The sequence below is a fragment of the Poeciliopsis prolifica genome, unplaced genomic scaffold (assembly GCF_027474105.1).
Source record: "Poeciliopsis prolifica strain line A6 unplaced genomic scaffold, Auburn_PproV2 SCAFFOLD017, whole genome shotgun sequence".
NCBI lineage: Eukaryota > Metazoa > Chordata > Actinopteri > Cyprinodontiformes > Poeciliidae > Poeciliopsis > Poeciliopsis prolifica.
In genome coordinates this window covers 9,743,053-9,769,218 of record NW_026562392.1, presented here as the reverse complement: position 1 = coordinate 9,769,218, position 26,166 = coordinate 9,743,053, and the positions used below count along the sequence as shown (strand labels likewise).

Genomic DNA, 26,166 nt, shown 5'->3' with positions numbered 1-26,166 from the left:
GAAAATTTTGACATTTTTCCAATAGCAAGTAGAACAAAGATATAATAGATAAAAAAGCCTCTTACACTTTGACTTCTTTACCAAAGATGTATCCTTATTTTTTAATTACAGAAATGACAGAGCTGAAACATAACTTCCAAAAAACTACAAGTCTTTTGACGCCTTAGTGATTTTGACTAATCTTGGTTGGGAAAAGTTCTGCCCTAACTGGACTTCCTTCTCAAACCTTTTTCAGAGTACAGGGAAAATATGAGTAATTGCTATTTTTAAACTAAAATGTGAGGTCACAAAAGTCTTACATGAAAACCTAAATACAGCATTTTAAAACAACTAAAATACTTTTTTAAAAGTTTTGAAGACTGACTTTAATTTTTATGTCAGTGTTAACCAGCAAGCTGATTTTCACAGTCATTAATATAATTTGAGAAACCATATTAGTTGCAAAACGAATATAGATTGTCCCCTATCTCATTTAGAATTATGAGATGGGAGACTACATGTGAAATATTATGTTTTTAATGAATGTGGGTTTTACACCCACATTAAGAAGAAAAATTACATTGTATTGGCTGCTGCCACTTGAATTCTGTGCCTTGTTCATTGCTCCAAAGAGAAAACACATTAAAATTTAGAAGCACAATATTTAGGAAGCAGAAGTATAACCTTGTTTTTGATTTTTTTTGTACCTGACTAACCGGAAGAGCAATGACAAAAGCTATGAACAAAATGATCAATGAGTAAGATCATTACAAGAGTAAACTTGTCAGAGTTAGCCTACTTCTTTAAAGACAGCAGCCCTACATGTCAAGTCACATATGTCCTAAAAAACTAAAGCAAAAGCTATGAACATGTATGTGGCACATAAGAATTATAAGTGTTCGCTCAGCAGAGTTAACCTTGTGTTCACTGTGCATTACGGCTGTCCTGAAGATACGCCAAGTGGGATAAAATGTCTATCGCTGTCAAAGGACAACAAAACAAAAGAACATGTAATCCCTGTTAGAGGGTTAGCTACATGGGACACAATTACAATCCTAATATGGACCATATGATACAAGTATAATTGTTAATTTTATGGCACGTTGAAGCAAGTGTGTTCTCAATCTCATCTAAGACGACACATTGATTTCATAACTTTAGTGCAGCATCAAATTAAAATTTGACATTGGCAAATTCCTAATCTCACCTCAGTTGGAGCATAACATTGCTAATTTTAGGCAAGTACTTTATTTTCTTAATATCTAGTAGGTAAATGCAACTTTTCAAGGGTTTGTCACATTCTTAGGACATTAGAGAACAGTTCAGCACTTATTAGCTTATTATATAATCATTAAAAATAAGCCTTCAGTAACCTTTTTTTAAAGGCTTTTTGGTTCTAGTGGCATTATTTGAAAGTTGTTGTGGTAGTAAGACAGGAAAGTAGGTAAAGAGAGAGAGTGAAGACATGTGGTAAAGGTCACCAGGCCAGGAATCAAACCTGCGACGGCCACGTCAAGAACTAAGGCCTCCATATGTGTGATGTGCTTTACCTCTGCACCACCACAGCAACCTAAAACCTGGTCAGTCTTATCTGATCACAACATGCAGAGGATGTGCTGTGCTGATAGAGAGCTTCCCTTTCCAGGTAAAGCACTGATGCGTCATCGGCTAAAAACGTGAAGCATGATCCAGGTTTCAGGAATAAACTTATCTCTGTCATCAATAAAGCTCTGCTACTATGGCTACGAAAATATCATTAGACCAAACAGTTCATTTATGTCTGCTCAAAGAATGAGTAGATCCTCGGGATCAAAAAGTATGTCTAGTAAGGTCAACATTGTCAGTCAGCACCTGAGTAAAAATCCCCTATCTGCTTTTATGCACTCTACTGAGGCTAGAGTGATTTTTTATGTGGATTAACTGGGAAAGAAACCAAGAAAATAACAATGTTATTCATCAGCACTTTGTCACAGCTGAAGAAACTAATGGACGTTTTTAACTTCATTAAGTAAGACAACAATTTCTAGTAAAAACATGAAACTATGTAGAGAAAAAGCTGCTCCTTGTAAACTCTGTTCAGAATCATTTATATCCTGAGACTATTTATGATGACTAATATGTTGAATTCCAGCAATGCAGAAATGTTGGGCACAGCTGAAATTTACTCAGAAATCAAAACCAGTCAACTGGAAATATACAAAAAATAAAGTTGGATGTTCAATTTCTCTCCTCTGTGTGTGCTCATTTCACTGAAATCACAGAGAGAGTGACACCTGCTGTTAGGAAAATGTCAAGTGCTTCATTTGGTTAACATTTTCTGCGTTTCTTTGATGAGCAGCTTTCTGGTTGAGCCCTTGTTTTAAAGGGAGGGAAAATAAATGAGCCAAACCATAAAAAATATCAGGAGGAAGTCTCATGACAAGTATTTGATCTGAAATTTTAAAATAAATGTAAAAATGCCTAAGCTGCAAGTATAGCACTGAATACATTTTCCACGACACTTGTAAGCGAACCTTTCTTCATTGGAAGTAAAAATCTTACATTTCCCTAAACATTTGTCCACAAACTTCTGAAACACACACGCAGTTTTTATAATCCACATGAAAACCACTAAATAATCCAATTGACTGCAGTACCTGAGTTGTGTTTTAAGTTCATTGAATCGTGGCCTTTTGCTGGGATCGTACGACCAACACTTTGTCATCAGGCTGTACAGGGTTGGGGGGCACTGAGGGGGCATGGCCAGGCGCTCGCCGTTCTCTATCCTGCCGATGACGTCGTTATTCTTCACGCCCTGGAAAGGCTTGATGCCATACATCAGGATCTCCCACATGCAGACGCCTGTGGAGTGAAACAGACACATTGGCTGTGAGGACAAGTTGAATGTAAACACCTGCAGCTTCACAGAAACAAACTGCGATGAGGAAAAAGGAGACTGCGGCGTTAAGCGTACCAAACATCCACACATCGCTGGCTGTAGTGAACCGTCTGAAGTTGATGGATTCTGGAGCCATCCATTTAATGGGCAATTTGCCTTTTGATGCTACAAAAGGGGAATGAAAGGAAGTATTTACTTTACATGTCAGTTTGGTTTTATAAACGCTTATAAAATAACTAAAGAGTAGTTTGTAAAATGCCTCTGTTGAATTCAGATACCTTTATAATAAGAGCTATCCTCCATGTATCTGGAAAGGCCGAAGTCCCCCAGCTTTACACAGTCGACTGTGGAGACCAACACATTTCGCGCCGCAATGTCCCTGGAGAGTAAAAAACAATATACTCACATATTTTTCAGAAGGTTTTTAGTCACACAAAGATGCACTTCCATTATTACCTAAATATTTGTGTTCTAGTGAATAGCACTGAAATAGGGACAGCGTCTCTTGTAAATTGCCTTTTGTACAAGATTTCTGCTATGTCATGGTTGGTTGAGCTTCTTAATAATAATCTTGTTTGTACCTGTGTACGAAGCGCTTGCTCTCCAGGTACGCCAGTGCTGTGCTGAGCTGATAAGAGTACAAGATGAGAGTGGCCAGATCTAGACTGTACTTCCTAACCTGGAGAAATGACCGTAACTATGGAAAACAGAGGGAGAAAAAACACGAGGTATAAAAGCAAAGATTAAACCATAAATAGGGGGGGAAGAGAGAAAAAAATATAATTATGGGACAGAAAATAAGAAACCAACAATAGAACGCATGGTTCTCAGTAGTGTACACACCTTGTTAAAATACTAAGTTTCTGTGCTGTCAAAATAAGGAACTATAATGAATTATTTAAATAATTGAACACAAAATCTGTTGGGGTGTGTAAAAATAAAAATAAATTATGCTTTTTTTTTGCCTCCAATAGTTTTTCTTGACAAATTTAAAAGGAAATTGATTACAGTCTCAGTTTTTACATTACAAAATTAAGCCTTTTTAGCAGTGGTGCACAGATTTTTCTCATCCACTTAGTCACTTAATCCGTGTGCATTATTTATAGAACTTAAAGTAAACATCTTGGCCTTTCAGTAAAGGCCATGATGTTACAATTACCTCCCATTCATCTATTGAATAATTCACACTGGAGTGGTGTAAGAGATTTACCTGTTAACAGTAATTAGGATGCTTCATTGTAATCAATAGATCCTGAAAACATTAAGAATCATTCTTGATTTCCACATTATTTATAAGTTCATTAAATTACATAAAAAACTGATCATTTGATTCCAACAATCAGATTGTTCTCAGATTTATAAATGCACCACTGCATACATGTGTAGCACAGCAGTATTGAAAAATTAATCAAGAAGAAAGACACGAAACACAAAGTGTTGAATCATTAATGCAAGTCTGGCTTTTAATCATTACCTCCCCAAGTGTGCAGAGCTCCATGATGATCCACACTGGATTCTCTGTAATGACTCCCATCAGCTTCACGATGTGAGGATGGTCAAACTGACGCATGGTCACTGCGTAGAAAACATCCACAGATATTCCAATAAACATTTCCTGCTCTTCGTCTGCAAGAACTTATCACTAACAAATATATACAAGCAAGGATCTTACAAGCTTCCTGCAGAAATTTTTCCCTGACGCTGTCCGACGTCGAGTTCTTGCACGTCTTCACCGCCACAGAGAGAGCTGGGTTCTCCTGTGAGAAGCATAGAAAAATCATAAGTTACATTAGCAATCAGATACAGATGTTTACATTTACAAGAAAACTGAAAAAACAAGTAGCTTTATACATGGCACATAACATAAGTATGCAGGAAGGTTATGCCAAACGTTTCTATTATACTGATTCTAGACTTTAAAATGTCATCAACAGAATCCAACAGAAACTGACAACATACTGATGTTACTAGTATTATTACAATTGTTTTAGAATCTTTGATGTGCATTTCTTTCATTGTTATGAAGCAGCAAACCATCAAACTGTGCCCCTGTCACTCAGCGTTACTGTAAAACACAACAGTTTTACAAAAAACTTATTTTGCAATTTGAGCATAGGTACTGTCAAGAATAGTATGAAACAAATGTGCCAGAAAAACACTAAATGCAGAAATTAAACAACAGAACAGTGTATTGCCCTCTTTTATTTTTGAATTTGGAATAAGGACAGAAGGTGTAATTAACATAAGATGGAGGATACATACCTGGCTGATATAGACTCCTTGGTGGACATCTCCAAACTGACCCTCACCGATGCAGCGCCCCAACTCAATACAATCCCGCTGAATCTCGTAGTCCCGCGCTACACACAGACAACACACACATAGGTTTGCACACCAAAAACAATACAAAAACACAAGAACAAAGTTTTTACTTTACTACCCTCTCACACATTAACCTTCATTTACAGAGTGTTTACTTTCCAAGCTTATTAGAGTACTTAACAATGTGAGTTAAAGTAAAAACTACTTACATCTAAGGACTACATATTGTCATACAAATTTAAGCAGTAGGTTTAATTCAGTTCAATTTGAAATGAAAGCATAAATAAATAAATGACACCATTTATAGACCACAGTCATATTTAAAATTTTTGATTTTTTACTCTGACAAGCTTGGCTTTTATTGCACTCAGCACAGCTTCTTCTGAGCAACATGCAACAACAGCATCAGCAAACCACAGCGACTCATGCCACACAGCACAGATGACTAACAGCCAATAAAACTCAACGTATGGCACTGGTCAGAGGTTTTTATACACTTGTGACATGAATGTCACTCATTTGGCCTTTAAGTAATCTGTTTGTACTGTTCTGTTTCCACAGAGGATTCATCAACATTAAGCACAACAAAAATGAACTGCTGCTTACAGGGGGAAACTAATCGCTGGTGGAGTTAAATTTAGGTTTTTACACCCAAGAACACTGAGCCATGTAAGCATGGAGGTGGTACCATCATGCTAAAGGTTTGTTTTCCTGCCAGTGACACTGATGGACTTAACAAATTTAGTGAAATAGTAAAGTCGGCAGACTGTCTCTTAATTCTAAAGCTTGACCTCAAAGCAGCAACTACCTGTTTGAAACTTGGACTTATATATAGGTTTCAACAAGACAGCTGTCATAAACATGTACCAAAACTCTCAATGGCCCAAACGTCAACCCTTTTAAAAATGTGTTGACTATGTTTAAAAAGTTCAGCCTGTGCCAGGATATTAACCAATTTAAAGAAGTGATAGCTATTCAGTTACAAAACCTCTGTCTGTTGGGAAAGTTTTGCTGTTCACACCATCAGGATTCTCCTGAGAGTTTCCTTTCTACTTCTGCCACATGCATAATCAGGAGACGTTGTTGCAAAGTCAGTGACTCAAATAATCTGCTTAGGCTTCCTTCGATAAGTCACTTCTGTACCAATTGACATAATAAACTGAACCTGAACACTGCATTTAACTCAATCTATCTGTATGACTGAGTTGAATTTGACTTCATGTTTTTGTAAAGAAATCTGTCTGGTAAAATGCTGTGAGGTGACTCCTGATTGTGAGTCGGCTCAACTAAATTAATTTGTGATAAATTCAAAATTGTGGGTCCATTTCCCGTTTTTAAAATTCATTAAAAGTTTTACGCCGTATTTTAAATGAGTTAAAATCGCAAATAGAATGCCATTCATGCCCAAGAAAATAGTATATGTAAACCTCTGACTGGCATGGAAAATATAAACATAAAATTTTATGTTGATTCAAATAGAATGGAAAAAGTCAGGTGGTATGTGTAATAAATTAATAAATCATTGCTGGCAAGAAATAAACATATCACTCTCATATGTGTATAAATGTGTATCCTTGTTTAATCAGTCAATTTCTTGTATTGAAGGAACAGAGGACTCAGTGTGAAATTCAGGGTGTTAAACGCTGGTGGTTGTCTCTGCCCAACCCAATTTTGTCCGTATTATTGTCACATGAATATTACATGAAGCTACAAATGTCCAGTTATTGAAATCTCTTCTTTTATGATAATTACTACAGTGTATATAGGAATATTAGAGAAAGCAGATTCAGGCAGTAAAAAGATTGGAATAATTACGTGCTAAATGTGGAAGTCGCATTTAGTACACATCAATAAAAATGTTTCCTTTAAGGCACTAAAATGGTACCATTATCTGTGTTAGTGGTCTATGTGTCAAATTCTGAAATTTATAAATACATGAATTCACCTTTATGAAGTTTTGCTTCATAAACTTTCCAAAAGGAAACACTCCAAATAACCTTCCACAATCAGATTGCATCAGTATTTTTATTTTTGGATTTGATTTTTATGTGCTTCAGTAGTGCAAAGATTTTATCACTTTAAGTTACCTTTGGCTTTTTTTATAATACTGAAAACATGTCTTTTTTAAATAAACCAATGAAATGCAAACAACTGGATCCAAGTTCTGAAGCTTTCACCAGTTCAGCCAGAACTGACAGCACAACCATAGATCAACACAAGGGGGGAAGTAAAGTACAGCTATAGGAAAATATCACAGGTTTTATTTTACTGGTGCAAGCAAACATAAAAGGTCACAACAACCACCAAATGAAAGAGTCATCAACATAGTGTGTTCCAATCATTACCTTGATCTAGTCCATAGTATTCTGGGAAAACGGGTTAGGTATAAGAGACTTTGTTATTTAGATCAATATGACAATGACATAAATTAGGCAAGGGCCTGAATGTAACAGATTGCTCTGGTAAGTGTTCAGAAAATAAAAGTCACCTGCTCAAAATATGTATATTTTTTGCTAAATGAAAATCTCAAAGCAAAAAACAAACAAACAAACACTACTGATCCCTCCTGGCTTAGCAGAAATGTACTGGAGGTGCATTTAAAAAAGTTCACTGATGATTTGTCAAAAAAAAAAGGCCATGTTTTGGTTGTATGGATAAGTCTACGATATCCAGACAACATTTTATGGCAGCTTACATGGGCAAGTTCATAAAAATAAAATTTCCTAAATGTTCTCACTTTAAATGTCAGCAACTTCCTCTCACATCACATTAAAGTCCACTCACCCATCTTGTCTGCCTCTCAATGTTGTCAATCAAGCATTGCATAGGCATGAATAAATCTAAACCCAGAGGTCAGGCAGCACACAGCAGCCACAGCAAGCTCACATAACTGTCTTATATCTCTAAAAGTATGAATACTCTGTGTCTGAACATGGAGGAATAAGCAGCAGGATGGAGAAGAGTTTTCCAAAAATGTTGACTATTATTCTGACACTGTGTAGTAATTAAGAAGCTGTTTTTAATGAGTATGTACTCTTGAATACAATCCAATCTATAAAAACTGATTTAATGAGTAGGAGAACAAACAATTTATGTTTTTGAAAAGCTATCTGTGGAAGCAATAATCACCACTGAAAAATAAACAATGTTATAATAACACCATACCCCTGGCAAAAATGCGCAGCAGTCAATATCTGAGCAATTTTATTGTGAACTATTAAGATAATAAATGAAGAAGACACTAAACACAGTTCCTGTGAGACATTAAATAAGTCTCATCAACAACATTTAAGAGAAAGGTCTACTTACTTGAAGGCATAGTGTAGGTGTCCTCCTCGTCGATGATCTCAGCATAATCATCTGTTTCTGCAGAACCAGAGTCCAATCAGGAACCAGAACCAACAAAAATAGTCACTTGGTTGGTGACAAAATCACAGAAATAAGCTAGATTGGATCAATACTTAACATCTTCAGGGTAAAGAACCACATCGACAGATTGTCACCCAACTTTAAGCACATGCACAACATTTATACATGTTTATGTAATACTGAGCAGATCCCCACTTTAGAATGAGTCATAGTAATACAATAGAGAGGGAAATACACAGACAGACAGCCAAGAGGAAAGAGGAGGGTTGGAAAGTTTTTTTTTCTGTCCACAAAAATAAATTTATGGCAAACAGCAGAGACCAAGATACTGCACACACATATAGCATGCTAAATCAAAAAATGATTTATTATGTTGTTAATTAAAAGAAGTTAAATACAAAGAGTGGGGTTTACCATCGCCACTAATGTGACCTGCAGAAGCCACATGCAGCAAAAAACACAAACAGCAGCAAAGAGAGAAGTGTTAGTTTTATTGTTAACATGAAAAAAATAATTAGTGTCACATAACTAATTGATACATTTCTACAGAATTCAAGATGGTTTCACTTGAAACTGTAAATGTGAGTCAGTCAGAGGTCAGCAGAGAGATAGAGAGCAGAGACAGAGAGGCAGTGACTAAAGCTCTCCACGGACACATCTGGTGAGACAAGGACTCTTCTCTGCACACACAGATGAAGCTTTATGGAGGAATTTGGCTCTACACACATATCTATGAGCCCCTTTTACAATTCTGATCACATTGGGTCATTCATGACATTTAAGGAGAAGCTGTGTGACTGGCTGGCATCGTTACCTGACACGCAAACAGCCCGCGTGCGTACTCCGTCCATCCGCTTCTCCATCCGCTTCTCATGATTTGAAACTCTGCGGTACAGATATCTTTCATATTAAAAAAATACTGCATTGCATGTAATCAGCTGCAAACAGGTAAAAGCCAATTGAAATGTCCAATTTAGGTTATGAATCGGAAAATTATGAAGCCAAATGAGAGTTAATCTATCAAAAAATTATTTGTATTTATTGCTTGCATAATGAGAAGAGATATACGACATAATTATTGAAATGAATAGAAATAAATCTCTGTGTGTAATAATTATATGACATTAAGCAAAATACATATTTTTTTTCTATAAGGCACCACGCATTTCTACAACCAAGAGCTCACTCACTTTGGTATCGAAGGAAGAGCTCTGTCTCCCTCTGCAACGACAAGACAAGCAGGTCAACAAGTGTGAAACAACCTAAAGTGAGAACCCAAACTTGACTGTTGTTTCTATGAAGCCTCAACTACTTGCAGAAAAGGTGCACAGGCTGGTTATTATTCATAGTGACGAGTCATCTGCTTTTGGGCTACATCTTTTACAACAACAAACTTTTCCCCACTCCTTTTATTTGAACTGCAGCAGCATTGAAAACATAAAACATCAAAATACAAAACTATGTAGCTATTCAACATACCTTTATGAACTCTAACAATGAAGGAGCGCGTAACCGAGGAGACGAGACGACAGTAACCGTCAATCAAGTCAGCCATGTTTTCTGCTGTATTCAGCAACGCTGTCGTGACAGTGAGGGGCTGCAAACGCAGGGAGAGAGACAGAAGGATCAGTGTAAGAGCGGGACAGGGAGCTGCTTCACAGTGACACAATGAGATCTTCATTGATAATAATGTCCCCTATCAGAGTGTGTGCACACAGCCCTGTACCAATACTGCAGCAGTGATGCACACATGCAGCATCCGGCTGCACAAACATGCGCTCTGAAACCCACGAGGAGATGGTAACCACTGCTGCCCCAATCCTTATTTAACTTCTAATGCAAACTTTTATACTATTTGATTATTTGACTTTGTGCCAGAGGAACTTTCTCAATGGTTGGTGATTTTTAAATATAAGCACACTGTTAATAGAAATAAAAAAAAAGCAAAAAAAAAAAAAAAAACGTTGCTACCTGTTACAGAATTACAAGTCAGCTGGAAGGTAAACATTTTACAGGAACAGATTCTATCATTGGTTTATTCTTGGTTCAACACATTTTCTGTGGTATCATTAAAAAAAAAAATAAAAATACACCCTCAACAAATATTTTCATTCAGCAGCAAAGCTGTAGTTCCAAACGTTTAGGTCAGGCAGCTAGATTGAAATGTTGATCGTAGCCAGGTTGGGACTCTGGAATGGTACAAATTGTTTAGAAGTTATAGCATGTGAGGTGCTGTGGTGGCAGAGGGGTTAAGCACAACCCGCATGTCTTCTCCCTCTCCGATTACCCTACTTTTCTGTCATAGCACTTTCAAATAAAGGCCAATAGTGATAAAAAGTCTTTAAAAAAAAGAAGAACTTATAGCACATGTGCTGAATGTAAATATTTTTTCCTAATTCAGAACAATTTTGTTTGCATATCATCTAATATTGGTTTGTATATTAGAACTGAGATGTACATAAAACAGGCTCATAAATGAAATTGATGATTTTCTGCTATGTTTGCCTTAACTGGTGAACAGCAGATTGAATACTCAAAAAGAAAATAAAAAAATAAATCTAAATTGCTACCAAGTGGCAAGGAAAAAGAACAACGTTTTGTTATTTTACTTGAGGTGTTAAAAACGAAATCAGAGGAAGCACTGAAGCAAGAAACTGCCCAAAGACTGGAAGAACCAAATAAGATGTATCAACGTGAGCGTATACACATGTACCTCTGGAGCTCCAGCGACGTTCAGCTGAAGCATCCCTTTCCTGTCCTTTTCCTCCAAAGCAGAGTATTGTATAGACTGGACTTGGTTAAAATTAGCTAAGTGTGTTGGCTAGAGAGTAAAAGAAGCAGAGATGCATTAAAATCCTATATAACCATTGGTTAATTGCAAAGAGCAACACAGATGTAGAAAATATGCATGGCAAGTATTTGAATGGGGAAAATGTTTCCTACTTTTCTAAGATTCTGTGGTGTCTTTTTCTCTGGTAGTTTGTCAGAATATGGGCAGTGAGAAATGCAAAATATGAAGTAATACACCAACTGCTGCTTTGAGGGCTTATAGCCTCCACATACCAACGCAACTCATGCTGCCCTAAATGCATCAGCAAACCTTCACCAAATATATAAACCAAACAGAAGCACATAAATCTGTAGAGGGTCTTCGATGTTAACTCTTATCACAACAGATTACGTTTCCTTAAAAGCTTTTCCTCCCACTTAATCAACATTAGGTTCACTCAAACAAGTGAGAGTAAAGCCTCTTGAGATCATTGTCCACTTAATATGTATTTGCATTTGCCTCAAGTTTCCAGTACTGCATTGTAAGTAAGTGGGATGAGTAACAGTAGAGGTGAAAGAGAAGACAAGTCAGAATCAATCATAATCAGGCCTCTTTGGAAGCAGGGAAGCTCTTAGCTGTTCAGCAGAAACTGGATCCATTGTATCCAAAGCATATGCGATAACACCACCACTCTATTAGAAGATCCATATCAAGATTTTTTTTTTAATGTTGAGAAACATAATATACAAAGAGAAACACAAAACATTTAGGAGTACAAAAGAAGTTGATCTTTTCAGCGGATCTGTAGTGATTTCTGTATCACATCCAAAGACAGGAATGAAACTAAAAGAAAAGTTAAGCTCTCTGAGCATTTGAGTGATCAAGACAGAAACTCTGTGCACTGATAAATCTAAAATGGACAGCATCAAAGTGGTGTGTTTGACTTGCTACAATGAGGAGAAAGTTATAAATCGACATATCCGACCTTAATGAAATTCTGCTGTTTCACACAGTTCAGATACAAACCATTTTTTAAAGGTAAAACAACAGAAAAATCCCACATGAAACAGCACCAAAGGTATTTCTCTGACTTGAGACTAAAAGTGTGAAGCGTACAAACCCAGCAAAATCTGGCAGAGGGAGACAGACCACTAGATGGCAGCATAATGCATGACAATTATGGCCTCCCATAAAAAGCATCCTCTTTATCAATGTTCAAGATCAGAGAAATGATCTTTGTACATTTGTACAAAGATTGATCTGAGTGCATACTCACAGTTGAGCCCTTATCGGTGAGGTAGCTGATTCCTTCTTCTGGACCAATTGCCAGCTCTACTGATATTACCCAACTGGACTAAGGGAAAAAAACAAGCCAATTATAAGATTTATACTTAATATAGAAGCATATTAAGAGTCAAGTATCAATACTTTTCCAGATATTAACTTTCAGGAAGTCAGAAAAACTGCTTTACTATGGAAACTATGTAAAATTTTTACCATAAACAGTCATATTGTATACTTCTGATTGAATAAAGGCATCATACTCTACATAGGGACTAGGAACCTTACCCCTAAAGCACATTTGAAGCACTCTTTGTCAAAGGGGTAGATGGGAGTGATAATCTCAAAGAACTTGTGGATGCTCTGTTCATCGTTGAGGTTAGCAAACTGTTTGAAGGTCTGCTGAATCTGCTTACGAAGAGTCTTAGCCTAATGGAGGGAAGACAGTGGGGGAAAAAAGCAAGTGAAGCAGAGAGAGTGAAGCCTTTCAGGAAGAAGGTTTGTTCAGCGCCAGGAGATCAACACAGCACAGGCTGTGAGTGACAACAGCAGGTTTAACTTAATTCCACACAATCAGGTGAGCAGAAATCCTTTCAGTCATCAAGCCGGCTCTGCTGCCAGTCAACCAAACAGCCTGCCAGCTGCAATTGCAGATACACACTAAGCCAATGTAACATGTAATATAAACAGTTTTTAAGCATATTCTCACCTTTAGGGAGTCCAACAAACTTTTAGGGAAGAACCGTCTCAAACCCACATCCTTCCTAAAATGAATAAGAACAGTTACACCTTTACAGTCACACATATCGTAAAGGATAACACAATTGAGTTGAGTAACATGTGATCTACAAGAAAAAATATCTTACTCTAGAAGCTCATAGTTTGATTTCTTATCAAGAGCATTTCCGGGCATTTCTCTGAAGAACCTCCTGCATAATTCACAGGGAAAATACACAAAAATTAAAATGATATTTTTATTAAAAAAGAACACAAAGCAATGTCTTTGCATAAGTATGAGTGATAGAAGTTTTTCACAATTTGTTACCCACATAATAGTGCATAATCCTAAAGGGGAACGGAAAGGATTTATCCGTTTCAAAATCAATTCTGGCCTATACACTCCATTAAATATATCCCATTACATTTCATCCAGCTGTCCTCAGAAATCACCTGATTAATACATAAAGGTGAGTAATTTAAATCCAGTAACAACCTCACTGTTTCAAGAAAGCCACAAGAAGAGGATGCTGCAAACACTGGACATCAAGTGCAAAAGTTTAACTTTTTGGCCAACATGGAGAAAAATAAATACAGCAAACCACTCCTGACACAAACACAATGTAAAACATGGCGGGGGCAGCATCATGCTGTGGGAATATTTTTCTTCACTGGAGACATGTAGGTTGATGAGAAACATATGCAACAGAATGACATAGAACAATCCATGTGCATGATTTTAAACTGGCTTAGTCAAAGTCCAAGTCTAAATCTGATTAAGAATCTGTAGCAGTATTTGAAAATTTATGTTTACATGTGATTGTACTATTGTGTAAAGAACAATAGAACAAAGTTTTTACTGTAGATTGGTAAAGAAAAAAAACAACATTACATGAAACTGTAGTGCACTGAAAGCTGGTTCTGCAAAGTCAAAGCTTTTGTATCGTCCTTCTAAACGAGAACAAATCTGAATACAAAGTGTTTCAAAGATGAACAGTGAATTTCAAATTTTCAACTAAATATGAACGCTTAGGATGTTGTTAGCGAGCCATTCTGCAGCGTTCTCCTGACTGTTAGTGTAAGCATATGCTGGACTTGCTGCTGAAAGATGCAGGTTTTTTCTCCGATGCCGTTTTCTGTTTCTCCTGGGTCAGACACAAGAAACTCCCAAAGCTACACATACTTTCACTAACCGCCATGATGTCACACTAATGCTTGTCCTAGAAAAAAAGCTGTGTTTATTGTGTTTAAGATTTATTTTTGCATAATTGTTTCACTCTACAATACCTCCAGGAATTCTATAATGTAGGATTAATGACTATTATGCTGAAAATAACAATGAGTGTGAATGCTGTGCATCATTTCGCAGGGTGTGGGTGGCATTTTAATTAGCATTATTTTCAATGGCGAAACGTAATTCCAGACAAATATTCAGGATGCAATCATCCTGTTCGAACAAATTAAATTTGGGTTGAGAGGTTTCACAGTATGTTTAAATCTGTGACTGAAACGAGACAAAATGTGAAAATTCAGTGGTCGTGAATGCTTTTGCTAAACGCTGTGGGGTGAAATAATTTGACTGTGTAATTTTACATTTTTCTCACCTTATTTCCAAACAGCCTAGTTTCAGTGCAACATCTTGATCCACCGGGTTAGCTAAATGTTGCATATAGTCACTTTTCACCTTAAAAAAAGAAAAAAAAAGAGAAAAAGCACAAAATAAAAACATTGTTTCAAGTGGTCAAAATCAAACAGGATTCAGCAAAAATGTCAAGTTTAGGTCAGTTTTACTTTTGGAAACAGCCATAAAGTTTAAGATTGTGTTCTCACCTGGTGATAGAGGTAGTTGAGAGAAGGTTTGTCTTCAGAGAAATGGCTGAGATAACCTTTAGGAAAGTACCGTATCCGCAACTCGTACCTGGGAATGGCAGGGACAGAGCGAGAGGGTTTGATGGAAGAGTCCTAATGGAGAAAAGGAGACTCCGTGTCTTGCTTCAAAAGCATGGCTGCTGGCCAGCGCAAGCAGTGAAACAGCGTCTTACAGGCGAATGACAAAGCCTTTTCCACTCAGTATATTATATTTGGTGCCACCGTGACTTGCTGCTAAATCAATCATCAAAACCCGATAAAAGAGTAATATCATAAACCATAATGGGACTCCTGCAGTAACGCTTGCCCAGAGCTTTATCGCAGGAGTGTCCACATGGGCCACAGTTGTTAAGAGCGAGATATTTGCTCAAGAACGACACATTACAGAGAAGTGGGTCAGGAGAGTAGTAAGCTTCAAGCTGCTGTGATGCTGCATGCCAGACGTTAGATAAGAAAGAAAATCAAGGCCAGAAACAAAATGAATAAATCATTGTGTTCTATTATGAATGAATCCTTTGGAAAAAATAAAAATGATGTGTGTGTGAGAGAACCAAAAAGAAATGGAAGAGGATGAGTAGGACGAATTAAAAAAAAAAAGCTCAAATAAGAATGAGATTACAAAGCAAAAGAGCAAGGAAGGAGTGAGAGAGTCAATCCATCCATTCCCCGGGCAACTGCTGCTGTTCTAACAATAGCTTGGCGGCGGCAGCAGAAGCTCCTGTGGGTTCGAAGCTCTGCTGCCCTCTGAGGCAGGTTGACTGCAACAACTGGAAGATGCTGCTTTACCTAAGCAGCTCCTGTTGAAGTAATTTCAATTTTAATGACTTCAAGCCAAGGACAAAGGGCTGCATTTTACAAAGCCCTATTAACAATAACTAAGGATGGTTAAAAGCTTGATAACTCTTCTTAACAGAGACGTTATAGTCTACTTTATTTATGGATTTGGTTGTAAGTGAATTTTATTTATTGTTTTCGGTTGTTGTATTTTATTTTGGATATTTAAAATATTATGTGGTTCCAGTGTTAAGTTTTCTTTACAAAATTGAAAGTTTGAGAGGACAAACTTGCATAACTATGCCATTATTAACGCATTGCATGATAATGGACTCAAAATAATATTGTCATTTATAGAAATAATTTGATATCGTGAATGGCCTATAATCTACTAGTAAACTGGTTTTACTTGCACTGATTAACCGGACATCACCAGCAGCCATTAAGAGTAGGCTTTTATCCTAATAATCAAGGGAATTCAGATGGTCAAGAGGAGAGATGAAAGAATGAACAGAGAGACACTTAATAATTTACAGCCACATGTGAAATTTAATAATTTACCGCCACTCTTCCTGTGGATGCTGTTTCTCAAATCTCTCTCTGACGTGAGACACGCCCAGATCTGGATGTAACCAGTGGAGAACGTCAGAGTGCAAATGGGTCAAACGGAGGCCCAAAGATGACACACAGCGCAACTTGTGGATCTCTGCTATCTTCTGGATAACACCCTGTCAAAACAATTTAAATTACAGAAATAACTGAGGGAAGCATCTGAGAGCGTGTCCGGAAAGGAGTGCGTGCGCCTCTTACCCGGACATCCGTAGCGTCTCCATATCTGATGTTGCTCGCCCAGTTGCTTGGTTCACTGTTTGTCTCGAAGTAATGGAAGATTTTGAGAACTCGGTCCATGGAGCCAGGAGGACGCTCCAGCGCTCCAGCAGAGCCACTGGTACCAGGAGCTCCAGGCATTCCTGGCCGGGATTTTACCCCACAACCGCCCACTGTCGAGTGATTGAGGCTGGGCTCCAGGTAGGAAGACGATGCCATGCCTGACTCGGATGGTCCTGCTGGGGCTAACTGGCCGTCATATTCTGGAACAAAGTGAACAAAGTGGATTTAGTACTGGGAGAATGATTACCAAACAACCTTCATCTAGTTCTGTTTCTTTTAGTACCGAACCATCAATTAACTGAAGTAAAAAAGGTTTTTAAGCATAACATGAAAAATGGCTTTGCAAATGGCCATTGTTATATTTCCCCTGACTAAAACTCACAATAATCATTAGCACATAAAAAGAATCAATGCCTAACAAATCCAGCCTTAAAGGAGATTGCCAACCTCAATCGATCAATATGGACCAACAAATCACTGCCACCAAAGATTTATTCCTCTCACAAGACTTTAGCTAAACAAAATACAGCATACAGTGTTTTGCACACACTTTGGACTTTTCCACATTTTGTTACATTATAATAAGAAAAGTCAATATTCTACTGAGATTTTCTGTGATGAACCAAAAACTTTTAATTATTTAAATACCTCTAAAAAACATCTAGACCAACCAGTTGTCTTCAGAACTGGAGCTGCCCTGGCTTCAGTTCTTTCTTTCCAAACAACATCATGGAGACCAAAAAACACCACAGACATGAATACTTACTAAACTGAGAAAATACTGTCATAGCAGCATAATGCTATGGGAATCCTTATCTTCAACAAAAGCAGCAGAGTGGACAGAATTAATGAACAGATGTACTGAGTTAATCGAGGGCAGTCCAAGAAATCTAATGAAAAATTGTTGCAAGAGGTGAAGATTCACAGACACTATCTACTATGGAATTGTGTTAATCTACAAAAGCCAAATAAAATTCACAGAAGTTTTTGGTTGTCATGCCAAAACATGGAAAAAAGTAGGAATGCACACTTTTTTTCAAGGTGCTTTCTGGATTATATATATAAAAAAAACACATACACAAATAAAAGCATAACATTTAGTTATGTAGGGAGACTACTATTTTTTTAAACAATGCCATGTTTTGGGAAAATTTTAATCATGACACTGAAGTGGATGTTAATTTGACATTCACACCCACATTGACATTTTCAACAGCAATCATCCCTCAAACAGAGCAAGCGAGGCAGCAGCTGCTCTGGTATTCATCAGATTTTACACCCGATAAACCAAGTCTATCTACCTCAAAGCCTGGAAATCAAACCTGCTGGTGGTGACAGCACCAGAAAATAATTTCTATGCAAAAAACTAAAAATCAAGTAAATTTACCCTTCAAAACAAAATCTTTCCCAAAGTGATGCAGCAAGTTTTATAATTCTACCTGCTGGAATCAAGATTTTGATTTAAAATTGCATAATATATGCAAACATATGATTCTCTATTCTGTCACCTACTGCTCCTTTCTCCTAAAAAGTTGGAATGCTTCTATGTTATGCTTTTGAGAGACATGCTGTGCGCTTTGATGCTTCCCGCTCCGTCCCGTCCTTTCCTGGACGTTTCTGTTGAGTCATCATCACAACAGGAATTCCTTTCAGCTGATACTGAAACTTGAGCTGCTTAGTTACAACGAAAGATACAAAAAAACCCAAATATGATCGTTAGAAGAAGAAAAAAAAAATCACTTCTTAAGTGTTTTTCTGCATAGTCAGCATCAGTACATGAAGATTGTTAATATTCAGAAATGAATTGCTGCTTTTTAATTAGATGCTAAATCCAACTCAGACAATTTGAGCAAAACAGTTACAAAGGGTCATGCTTCAGCAAAAAAAATAAATAAAAAAAGTCACTACAAACTCAGAACACTGAACAGCGTGCAGAAAACCAATCACTGAATCAGTTTATTCAGCATTTCTTGTTTTATGCTCAGGTCATGGCCAGATTACTTCCTGCTGAAACACAGAGACAAGAATATAATTGACTCAGCATTTTCATCAGGGTGGCCGTCAGCTGCATCGGTGCATGTGATGTGCAAAATGACTACAAAAAATGGAAAGGAGGACACCGTGCGTCTGTTGCTTTAACTCAGGTTGACCCGCTGCTACAAGACTATGCTGCATGTCCACATGTCCTACACACACCATCATTTATGTTCTGACCGTATTTTAAGTACACCTGCTCAACTGCTAGTTAACACAAATATACAACAATAGAATCTGCCAAAAATATGACAGCATCATCTAGGCAATGTCAGCGTATCTAGACATTGTGTGGCTAAGTTTAGGTAAAAATTGGGATTAAGAAAATATATTGATATCAGACAGACTGGTCGGAGTATTTCAGAACCTGCTGGTCTATTGCACAGGGATTTTCACACACAGCCACCTCAGGACTCCAGAGGTCGGTCAAAAAAAAAGTTACATATTCAGTGAGTGGCAGCTGTACTCGGATCATCTCAGACTGGTTTTCTAGACATGACAATCCGTTCCCTGAACTCCACATTCATCAGTCTAATAGACTGGACTCTTCAGTGTAGCTGGTAAATCTGCAGCAACTTTGTGGCGCCATCATATTAATATGGTCCAAAATTCCTGAAAAATGTTTCTAGACCCCTTCTTAAATAAAGAAATAAAAGAGCTCTGATGTTTAATGGCGGACCACCCTGGTAATAATAGAATGTACCTAATAAAGCGGTCATCTATTATATATTTTGTGTTCCAAACATTTGTTTAAAAAGCACTGACATGATTAGGCTGCTTGCTCTCCCACTGATGTGCTCGCTGACTCATGTGATGGAAATACAAAAGAGATAAAAAAAAAAAAACCTTACTATGATTCTGTATTTCTTGAAACTTGATCAACTTAACATTTTTCCTAAATTTATTCAAATTTCTCTCTTTCAGGCAGAATAATAATAGTAGAATGGGATATAAAAAGAGAAACTCGATGTCACTTTGGAAAGGCCTGATGTCACTTTGTATGGTTTGATTGATTCTTCATGCTTGTTTTGCCATCTTTTTTGTTTGGTTGTTTTTATTGGGTTTTTATGTCTGGATGTTTGCTGTTGTATTTGCTTTTATTCACGAGGACTGTTTTCCCCATTATTTGACTCAGGTGTGTTTAAGTAGAAACACATCTAAAAGTTGCAGGAGACCGGCTCTCGAGGCCTGGAGTTGCCCACCCCATCACTAGAGTAATCTTTGTGAGTAATTAAGTCAGAAATGACACTGTGCTACGTGTAGTTGATCCTCAGTAGATCTGAAAGCTCCTTCTGCATCTTCCTTGACTTGTTTCAATAAGATGCGCTGAAACATATTACACACATCATCTTGTCTGAGTTATAAAGAAAAAATAAGCAGTTGCATCAAATCAGCTATAGAGCAAAGTACCAACAATCAGCCATATGTGGAAGGCACATATGCAACACATTCAGAAAAAAAAACATTTACATGTTACCACATTATTTCTGCATTCAGCCTCACTAAATTCTATTAAAGCAGTAGAAATGCCTGCATTTCCAAGCAAGTGTTTATGCTACCTCGTTTATGCTACAAATAGGAAATCTACTATGATTTGTAAGTATTTGCAGAGAGCATTTTGTGTAGCACCAACAGAAAGAGTTTTTTGTGGATTGGGTTATGTCTGTGATTTCACATTCTGGTTTGCTTTATGTTTGTTGCTCAATTGAACAGAAAGAATATGCACAAAACCATGACAATAACAACAGTGACACTATAAATCTAGAGATGAACCAACATTAGGATTTAATTGGCTGGCATTAATCAAAAAGGTCCGTCCTGCCAATTCAGAGTTTTGCCAATCCAGAATTTCTCTACGTCAAAACTATAATTTTAAAAATCTTGGAAAAATACACTCTTTCCTTTTTGAAAAGGAAACTATGGTTCAGTTCTTATATCAGGTTACTGCATTAGTGCTGCATTCATTTTACACAATAAATTACATATTCAACTACATTTAGATTTGAACCAAACTCTAGTCAAACCAAATCCACACACACACCCACAAGGACAGAAATTGAGTCAAATAGGCCATGCAGGCTGCTGGCAGAGCCATCAGTGCCTCCCTCACGGGGGCTCCAGCCTGTTGGATCACACCAGGATGAGGATGAACCCTGCCTGCCCCGTGCCAGCTCAAGGCGGGTTTATGTTCTGGACGTAACAGCGAACTGGGTTACTGGTAAAAGCCTACTTCTGTGTCGCTTCTCTTTCAGCTTCCTTTGCATTTCTCTCACTTTCTTTTAGTCCAATAAAATTTCTGCTTTTTCCCTACTGCCTCAACACTCATCTGTGAGTCTCCTTTCTGAAACTTGTGTCTCATTGCTCTCATAGCATCCTTTAAATCCAGCCTTTATCGACTCCATCTGGTCCTCTTGTCCTATTGCACCACTTTTTTTTCTTCTTCCCTTTCATCTTTTGCCTATCCTCCAACAATTCCCTTCATCCCCCTCTCACACTTCTAACCCATCTCCTTTCTGAAGGATGCACATAATGTACATCAGAGCACCAGGGAGAATATATTTATAAGCCAAACTACTTATATTTATTTAAATGAAGGCTAAGAAAAGACTTTGCAAGACTCAGATGCATGAGAGTTTGCAATCATTTACTATTGTGGTTGGGACATAAATTACAGAATCCCACTGGGTTTTGATGAAAAAGGAAAAAAACTAAACAAAAACAACAACAACCAGTGCCTAAATATGTAAGGTAACTTCACAAACAATCCTCATGTGAAGGGATGCTGGGAGAATCTAAACAACATTTACTATCCTGTTTGAAAGCCGGTCATGCAGCGCTTCCATCCACCTTTGGGAGATGCTTCAAAGCTTCTCATCAGTTCTGCATCTAGAGCTCATTCATCATAAACGCTGACAGCCGCAGCCACTGAGGACTGGGTTTCTGGGCTTTCTAGCACACTGTGAAATTCACCAAATACTAATGATAAATTTCAGTACCGTTTATACAGTCAGATTTTCTGTATCATGGAGCAGCAAGCCTTGAATGAACCAGTAGACCGCAGAATATTTTGCAGGGCTGCAGTACAGAGATGATGTACATCTTTCGTTTAGAAAAAAATAAAAGATGTAAAGGAAGTGTTAATAGATGCTTCTATGGTATATAGTGGTTCACTCTGTTTGAAAAATCAGAGATCAATATGGCTGGCACATCCTTAAATAAGTGGTAAAAGTTTTACACCATGTATTTGCCCCACACATCAGAACTGCAAAACTTATATTTGTGAACTTCTAGAGAGAAAAGAAAATCAATTTCTTTATTGCTTACTTGTAGTTGGCACCTCATCAATTAGCAAATCCCAGTGGACTTCCCTCTTGCAAGTAGAACATGCTGCACTCCAGGTGAATTATAAGGAAATGAGCTTCAAGTTCTTGGGCAAATTAAATGCCCTAATTTTTATTTTTATTTTTTATAGTATTAAGATTAAAGCTGCATAATACATTGAATAACAAATGTCACTGCAATATTAGTGAATCAAATACTGAAGAGGTTTAATTGGGGGGAACATTTGGAGAAAATTATTCTATTTCAGCTTCAATGCACTGAAACTCTGCTTGTAAATATCAGGACTTTCACAATCTTTATCCATAGATCTTGATATTGTCTGCAGTTGGATCATAAGGATTTAATTTATTACAATTTAGGTTAAATGCAAGAGATACTGTCTTTGTGATATTGAACAACAGGACTGCACGGTCCTATTTCCCTATTATTTTGCAGCTATAATTTAATTAAGTATAAAGAATAAATTGCATCTGATTGTTCACTAATATGGATGTAAGAATACAAAACATTAGATTAAATCTGTGTTGTAAGAATTAATAAGTGTAGAACAATTGAGTTCAGGTTATTCTATAAAATAGATTCAAAACAGTTTTGTGTGTGTTCTGATAGATAACAACAAATAGTTTAAAAGAAAATCCATCTTCCATTTAGAACTAAACTGTTTAGGTTTGATTAATCAAGATATTTTAGATTTTCAACTTTATCTGATGATGATGTCGACTTCAGCTTTATCATCAAGCCAGCATGTAAGCTAATATGTTTTCGAAGTACTTCCTGTCTTATTCATCACCCTGTCACTGCTTATTCTATTTTTACAAGGTAAGCATTACAATACCACGCAATATAAGAAAGGAGAAGCTTTTCTGATGACAATTTATCCAGCAAAAGTCACAACTAACTTCAGCTGGAGTGTTTATAGATAGTTACTTTAGAGGAAAATATCTACAGGTTATGTTGAGAAGTATTGTGACTCATTACAAGGTAAGCATTATAATACCACCCTGTTCTGCTACATACAAGTGAGATCTTAATAGTGACACAATACATACTTGGTAGTGGATGCTGCGCATAGATGCAGGCCCCTTTGCTCCAGCAGAGAGGGATGCAGCCACTGGTCTCCATTTTATCTGAGGGGCAACAAGCTCCAGGTCGGGCCAAAGAGCCCACTTTGTACTGCTGGGCCCAAGAACCAGCATAGAGCCAGCAACTAGGAGTAGTTTCTATTCCGGCTTCTAGCAAGTGAATAAAAAAATCATGGTTGAAAAATGTGGATGTACAAAGGCAGAAAAACTGGAGAGGAGTTTCTGAATATTTCCAACAATGGATCCGGGTTCTTCTGTCCTGGAAACCTGACTATTACTGGTAACGGATATGTCCATGGTGAGTAAAGAATCCGGATTGATAAAGAACATCAGCACCATCATGTCATCCTTTCCAGCTCGCAGAGACACTTTGTCTGACTTGAGGTAATTTGTGGTCAAGCTTCTTGCGAATCAATCCATCTGATTTACGTCATGACCTTTAACCCAGCAAAAGTTCCTTTCTCACTGCACAAAACATCCACTGTCAGAACGCACATATTTAGTCCGAGTCTAAGAGGATGTAGATGATTGCTCAAAGATACTTCCTTAAAGAGGAGGTGTTCCCATCACATATTCAAACTTTGCAACTCCAGTTGATAAGATTATTCCCTTGAAATCGAATCATCTTCTTGTGCAATGAATCCTCAAATAATAAAAAATTCAGGTCATCGAAGCCAACCAAATTATCAAGCGCATTAATCCTGATTTAAATGTTAGAAATATTTCAGAAGAATGAAGCTTTGTGCTTTGTCTCAAATTTCCAGCTTACAAAGTGACACTGAAGGACAGTCCTTCAAAAAGGAAGTAATTTTTGATGGGTAAATCCACAATACTGTCCAAAAGAGATAGCAATACAAATCAGCCAAAAATCAGATGAGAGAAATGGGCATCAGTGGGCTGCAGAGACAAAAATGTAGGGCAGAGAGGGGAGCAGAGAATTGGAACAGAGTGAGGGATAGGAAGATGAAAGTGGGCAATGCAGGATGAAAAAGCCAATGCAAGAAAAGGAAAGAGACTTGAAGAGAGAAGAGGCAGTGGATGACACCAAAACAAATTGTTAAAGAAGAAAAAGAGAAAAAGATGAGTTAATAAAGTGAGTGAGATGGAGACAGAAAGCGGAGAAACCCCAGGGAGAAGCTGAGCCTCACATCCTCTAAAGATTGCTCATAATGTCTGCAGGAAGTAGCCGGGTCAAAGCAGGTATACGATGCTGAAGAGGGACACGATGTGACAGAGTCTTAGAGGTGAAAAGCTTAAAATAAAAAAAAGCAGGGCTTTAAACCCGAACTGGAGGAGAGTCAGGCAACAAAGGCAGGGGAAAAAAAAAAAGATATTGCAGAAGAAGGTTTGATGCAGCAAATCCTTTTCAAAGTCAGTCAGCCGTGTGTTGTTCAGTGAGGTTTTAGAAGCCTTTCTTCTGTAGCGTCGCAGGAGAAGCAAGATCACAGCATCGTTCCAGATCTCTTGTACATGCCGCGGACAAATACAAACACTGCGTTATCCAGCAAAATCCTCCAGCTCTCTAAATGAGCCACTAAACGCAAGAAGGTGTGTGTGTGAGAGAGAGAAAGAGAGAGAGCCGGTGAAAGGGGTGCAGAAAGGTGTGTGCATGTTAGTAATGAAGTAGCTCAGAGTTAGTGAGAGAAATATAAATGTGAAATCTGGTGGGGTTATGTTTTAATGTCAGCAAAAAGTGAGTGAGCCAAGAGGTTTTCCTCTGTGCTGCTCTGATCACTAACAAGCAGAAGCAGAAAAGGAGGGTTGTGTGCGTGTGCGCGCGTGTGTGTAGGGCGGAGAAGGACAGAAAAGGAGGAGGAGGAAGGAAGAGATAGAAAGTGTAATTGACACCCGATGCAGAGGAAGAAGAGAGACGAAGAGGACTCCACTCTTCAGCAACACACTAATATACAACCACTCATAAGAGTACACACTCTTACAAGCTTTTACATGCATTTTTTAAAATGCATACAAAAAATTTAAATTTTTGGTCATTAATAACTGCATGACAGCAAAAGAAAAACTCAGGAAGCCACAGGGTTTTGCAAAAATATGTAAGGGATTAAAACAATCCGTTCTTAGCTTTTTAAACACTCTGAGCTCTTTCAACACTTTTGTTTGTTTCTCTAAGTCATCCCTCCCTCTCATCTGTCTGTCCTCCTCTCCAGATAGACATCACCTGCTCCTGCATCATATGAGCCCTTCTCTAGCAGTGGAGAAGGGCTCCCTCAAATGGGACAAATCCCTCAAATGGGACAAAGCACAAGAAGACCATCAACATGTGACAGCAGATTCAGAAAGCAAAACATTATCTATCATCAACTGGAGGATGTCGAGTCATGTACTGTAATCTATTGTTAGTGTACATTAAATAACAGTAAAAAAAAAAAAAGTATTTTAAAAAATAAGAATGTTACTTAATTGAAAATAAAAATATCATAGCTTTTTGTAATGAGTTAAAAAGCATTAGTTTTTGTTTTTAAGTTGACTCATTTACAAATCCTTCATACCACAAAATTAGGAATTTCCTTGGAAAATTGTTGTTTCATTAAATTTTTATTCAGCTAAAAGGTCCATGACTGATGTCAAATGAGACACAACAACTAATGTTAAAGAAATATCTAATCTAAAAAAAGAAAAGAAAAAAAAACATTTGTTAGTTTAATTTTGATGTAAAAATCCTTATTGGGATTAAAGCAGTCAAACGAATTCTGTTAAAGCTAAGAGTTGAGACATAGAAATCTCCCATCTGTCATAATTTAATTCGCATCACGCATGTCTACACCGAAGGTTGTTTTCTTTGAAGTTGTAATGACTGAACTGAGTCCCATCCATGTTTAAGTATTAACAGATAAAATACC

The 26,166-nt window shown here is 37.4% G+C and overlaps 1 protein-coding gene across 16 annotated transcripts in view; it reads right to left on the bottom strand.

Moving 5' to 3' along the window:
• LOC129367622 (focal adhesion kinase 1-like) overlaps positions 1 to 26,166 on the bottom strand; it is a 57,880-nt gene that overhangs the window by 20,830 nt on the left and 10,884 nt on the right. For 4 of the 16 annotated variants that reach the window (XM_055042189.1, XM_055042190.1, XM_055042183.1 and 1 more), the window contains 22 exons: positions 16,770 to 17,050; positions 16,521 to 16,687; positions 15,147 to 15,234; positions 14,921 to 15,000; positions 13,466 to 13,528; positions 13,309 to 13,363; positions 12,888 to 13,028; positions 12,595 to 12,672; positions 11,262 to 11,369; positions 10,028 to 10,145; positions 9,739 to 9,769; positions 9,363 to 9,433; positions 8,963 to 8,980; positions 8,489 to 8,545; positions 7,525 to 7,545; positions 5,120 to 5,217; positions 4,530 to 4,614; positions 4,332 to 4,432; positions 3,439 to 3,554; positions 3,136 to 3,236; positions 2,933 to 3,022; positions 2,616 to 2,820 (listed from right to left, as the gene is read on the bottom strand). In XM_055042189.1, the coding sequence (XP_054898164.1) occupies positions 2,616 to 2,820; positions 2,933 to 3,022; positions 3,136 to 3,236; positions 3,439 to 3,554; positions 4,332 to 4,432; positions 4,530 to 4,614; positions 5,120 to 5,217; positions 7,525 to 7,545; positions 8,489 to 8,545; positions 8,963 to 8,980; positions 9,363 to 9,433; positions 9,739 to 9,769; positions 10,028 to 10,145; positions 11,262 to 11,369; positions 12,595 to 12,672; positions 12,888 to 13,028; positions 13,309 to 13,363; positions 13,466 to 13,528; positions 14,921 to 15,000; positions 15,147 to 15,234; positions 16,521 to 16,687; positions 16,770 to 17,006 (2,129 nt within the window). In that variant the 5' untranslated portion in view covers positions 17,007 to 17,050. Of the gene's footprint in view, positions 1 to 2,615; positions 2,821 to 2,932; positions 3,023 to 3,135; positions 3,237 to 3,438; positions 3,555 to 4,331; positions 4,433 to 4,529; positions 4,615 to 5,119; positions 5,218 to 7,524; positions 7,546 to 8,488; positions 8,546 to 8,962; positions 8,981 to 9,362; positions 9,434 to 9,738; positions 9,770 to 10,027; positions 10,146 to 11,261; positions 11,370 to 12,594; positions 12,673 to 12,887; positions 13,029 to 13,308; positions 13,364 to 13,465; positions 13,529 to 14,920; positions 15,001 to 15,146; positions 15,235 to 16,520; positions 16,688 to 16,769; positions 17,051 to 23,275; positions 25,199 to 26,166 lie in introns of those variants that run through there. The other 12 variants (XM_055042181.1, XM_055042191.1, XM_055042184.1 and 9 more) reach the window with 11 other exon arrangements.